At 49.9% G+C, this 3,160-nt stretch overlaps 1 protein-coding gene across 1 annotated transcript in view; it reads right to left on the bottom strand.

Annotated features, from left to right (window-relative positions):
- Window positions 1–2,783: 2,783 nt before the first annotated feature.
- The window catches only part of LOC135530112 (collagen alpha-1(XIV) chain-like), a gene marked incomplete at its 3' end in the record, with an annotated part of 13,813 nt that continues 13,436 nt past the window's right edge, over window positions 2,784–3,160 (bottom strand). Inside the window, exons 5-6 of the mRNA XM_064958499.1 lie at window positions 3,105–3,160; window positions 2,784–2,973 (exon numbers count right to left, since the gene is read on the bottom strand). The exon at window positions 3,105–3,160 is cut by the window's right edge and continues 11 nt beyond it. Coding sequence (XP_064814571.1) covers window positions 2,784–2,973; window positions 3,105–3,160 — 246 coding nt within the window. The remainder of the gene's footprint in view (window positions 2,974–3,104) is intronic.

A 3,160-nucleotide genomic window follows, 5' to 3' on the forward strand; every position in this document is an offset into this window, starting at 1 on the left:
CTCTCCACCCTCTCCGAGTTGGGCATCTCCGGCGCGGCCCACGCTTGGATTGCGTCCTACCTGACAGGTCGCTCCTACCAGGTGGCGTGGCGAGAATCTGTCTCCTCGCCCACGCGCTCTCACCACTGGTGTCCCCCAGGGAGCTCTGTTCTAGGCCCTCTCCTATTCTCGCTATACACCAAGTCACTTGGCTCTGTCATAACCTCACATGGTCTCTCCTATCATTGCTATGCAGACGACACACAATTAATCTTCTCCTTTCCCCCCTCTGATGACCAGGTGGCGAATCGCATCTCTGCATGTCTGGCAGACATATCAGTGTGGATGACGGATCACCACCTCAAGCTGAACCTCGGCAAGACGGAGCTGCTCTTCCTCCCGGGAAAGGACTGCCCGTTCCATGATCTCGCCATCACGGTTGACAACTCCATTGTGTCCTCCTCCCAGAGCGCTAAGAACCTTGGCGTGATCCTGGACAACACCCTGTCGTTCTCAACCAACATCATGGCGGTGGCCCGTTCCTGTAGGTTCATGCTCTACAACATCCGCAGAGTACGACCCTGCCTCACCCAGGAAGCAGCGCAGGTCCTAATCCAGGCACTTGTCATCTCCCGTCTGGATTACTGCAACTCGCTGTTGGCTGGGCTCCCTGCCTGTGCCATTAAACCCCTACAACTCATCCAGAACGCCGCAGCCCGTCTGGTGTTCAACCTTCCCAAGTTCTCTCACGTCACCCCGCTCCTCCGCTCTCTCCACTGGCTTCCAGTTGAAGCTCGCATCCGCTACAAGACCATGGTGCTTGCCTACGGAGCTGTGAGGGAACGGCACCGCAGTACCTCCAGGCTCTGATCAGGCCCTACACCCAAGCAAGGGCACTGCGTTCATCCTCCTCTGGCCTGCTCGCCTCCCTACCATTGAGGAAGTACAGTTCCCGCTCAGCCCAGTCAAAACTGTTCGCTGCTCTGGCCCCCAATGGTGGAACAAACTCCCTCACGACGCCAGGACAGCGGAGTCAATCACCACCTTCCGGAGACACCTGAAACCCCCACCTCTTCAAGGAATACCTAGGATAGGATAAGTAATCCTTCTCACCCCCCTTAATGACTTAGATGCACTATTGTAAAGTGGCTGTTCCACTGGATGTCAGAAGGTGAATTCACCAATTTGTAAGTCGCTCTGGATAAGAGCGTCTGCTAAATGACTTAAATGTAAATGTAAATGTGTTTCCCTGCTGTACCATCCCCTGCCAAGCAGAACCAAGCCAAACTCCTGCTCTAGCAAGTCCTGCCAAGCTGAACCAAGCCAAACTCCTGCACTAGCAAGTCCTGCCAAGCTGAACCAAGCCAAACTCCTGCTCGAGCAAGTCCTGCCAAGCTGAGTCAGAGGAGTGGTGGTTTGTGGTGTTTAACACCAGGCTGACACTCTGTTAATGGTGCTGTTTAACACCAGGCTGACACTCTGTTAATGGTGCTGTTTAACACCAGGCTGACACTCTGTTAATGGTGCTGTTTAACACCAGGCTGACACTCTGTTAATGGTGCTGTTTAACACCAGGCTGACACTCTGTTAATGGTGCTGTTTAACACCAGGCTGACACTCTGTTAATGGTGCTGTTTAACACCAGGCTGACACTCTGTTAATGGTGCTGTTTAACACCAGGGTGTTTGTGTGTAATGTTCTCTCATGTTCCTGTTTGTGTGTAATGTTCTGCCATGTTCCTGTTTGTGTGTAATGTTCTGCCATGTTCAGTCATATCTCTAGCTATGAGGATGTTTCAGACCAGTCAGTCATATCTCTAGCTATGAGGATGTTTCAGACTGGTCAGTCATATCTCTAGCTATGAGGATGTTTCAGACCAGTCAGTCATATCTCTAGCTATGAGGATGTTTCAGACTGGTCAGTCATATCTCTAGCTATGAGGATGTTTCAGACCAGTCAGTCATATCTCTAGCTATGAGGATGTTTCAGACCGGTCAGTCATATCTCTAGCTATGAGGATGTTTCAGACCGGTCAGTCATATCTCTAGCTATGAGGATGTTTCTGACCGGTCAGTCATATCTCTAGCTATGAGGATGTTTCAGACCAGTCAGTCATATCTCTAGCTATGAGGATGTTTCAGACCAGTCAGTCATATCTCTAGCTATGAGGATGTTTCAGACCAGTCAGTCATATCTCTAGCTATGAGGATGTTCTGGCTCTGTTGGTCTGGGCAGGAGGGGAGGATCAATCCAACCTAGGACGTGTTTCTTCCATCAACAGTGTGAGTGACAGACCAGGGACACAATAGCTCATGAAAAGACAACTAGGAAAGTTTAAAAAAATGTGTTTTACATTTCTGTCATCTACCAGACACACTTATCCTGAGTGACGTACAGAGTCCATACTTATTTTATACTGGTCCCCCAGGGAATCAAACTCACCACCCTGGTGTCTAATGAAGCAATAAGGCATGAGTAAGTGTAGTATATGGCCAATACACCGCGGCTAAGGGCTGTTCTTTTGCACGACACAATGATTGACAGGCCTGGACACAGCCCTTAGCCGTGGTATATTGGCCATATATCACAAACCCCGAGGTGCCTTCTTGCTATTATAAACTGGTTACCAACATAGTTAGAGCAGTATAAAAAAAAATGTTTTGTCATACCCGTGGTATATGGTCTGATATATCACATCTGTCAGCCAATCAGCATTCAGGGATCGATTCACCCAGTTTATAATGATGTATAAAACGCTGTATTGTACGTCTCTCCCTGTTTATAATGATGTATAAACACTGTACCTCTCTCCCCCGGTCGTCCATCCTGTCCGTTGGTCCCAGGGAACCCTGGTCTGCCTGTGGGCCCCCCTCTCCCTGTGGCCCTGGCAGACCCCTGCGACCGGGCTCTCCTGGAGAGGTCCCGGTACCGTCCTCACAGACACTGACTGGCTGGGGATCTGGTTCAGGATGGAGCTGTAGCGAGACATGTGACCTGAGGTAGGAAGATAGGAGGAGGGGATGGAGAGGTTTGGGAGTAAGTCGGATGAGAGATTGTTGTAGAGAACAGTATGTATGGACAAAAATATCTAGAGAAAGAGAGAAAAAGCTGGGTTGAGAACTCACTCTGAATCAGTTGTTCACACACTTGGCGTGCTAAGGCTCTGACGGTAGCTTGAGAC

The sequence above is a fragment of the Oncorhynchus masou genome, unplaced genomic scaffold (assembly GCF_036934945.1).
Source record: "Oncorhynchus masou masou isolate Uvic2021 unplaced genomic scaffold, UVic_Omas_1.1 unplaced_scaffold_1258, whole genome shotgun sequence".
In the NCBI taxonomy this organism is placed as follows: domain Eukaryota; kingdom Metazoa; phylum Chordata; class Actinopteri; order Salmoniformes; family Salmonidae; genus Oncorhynchus; species Oncorhynchus masou.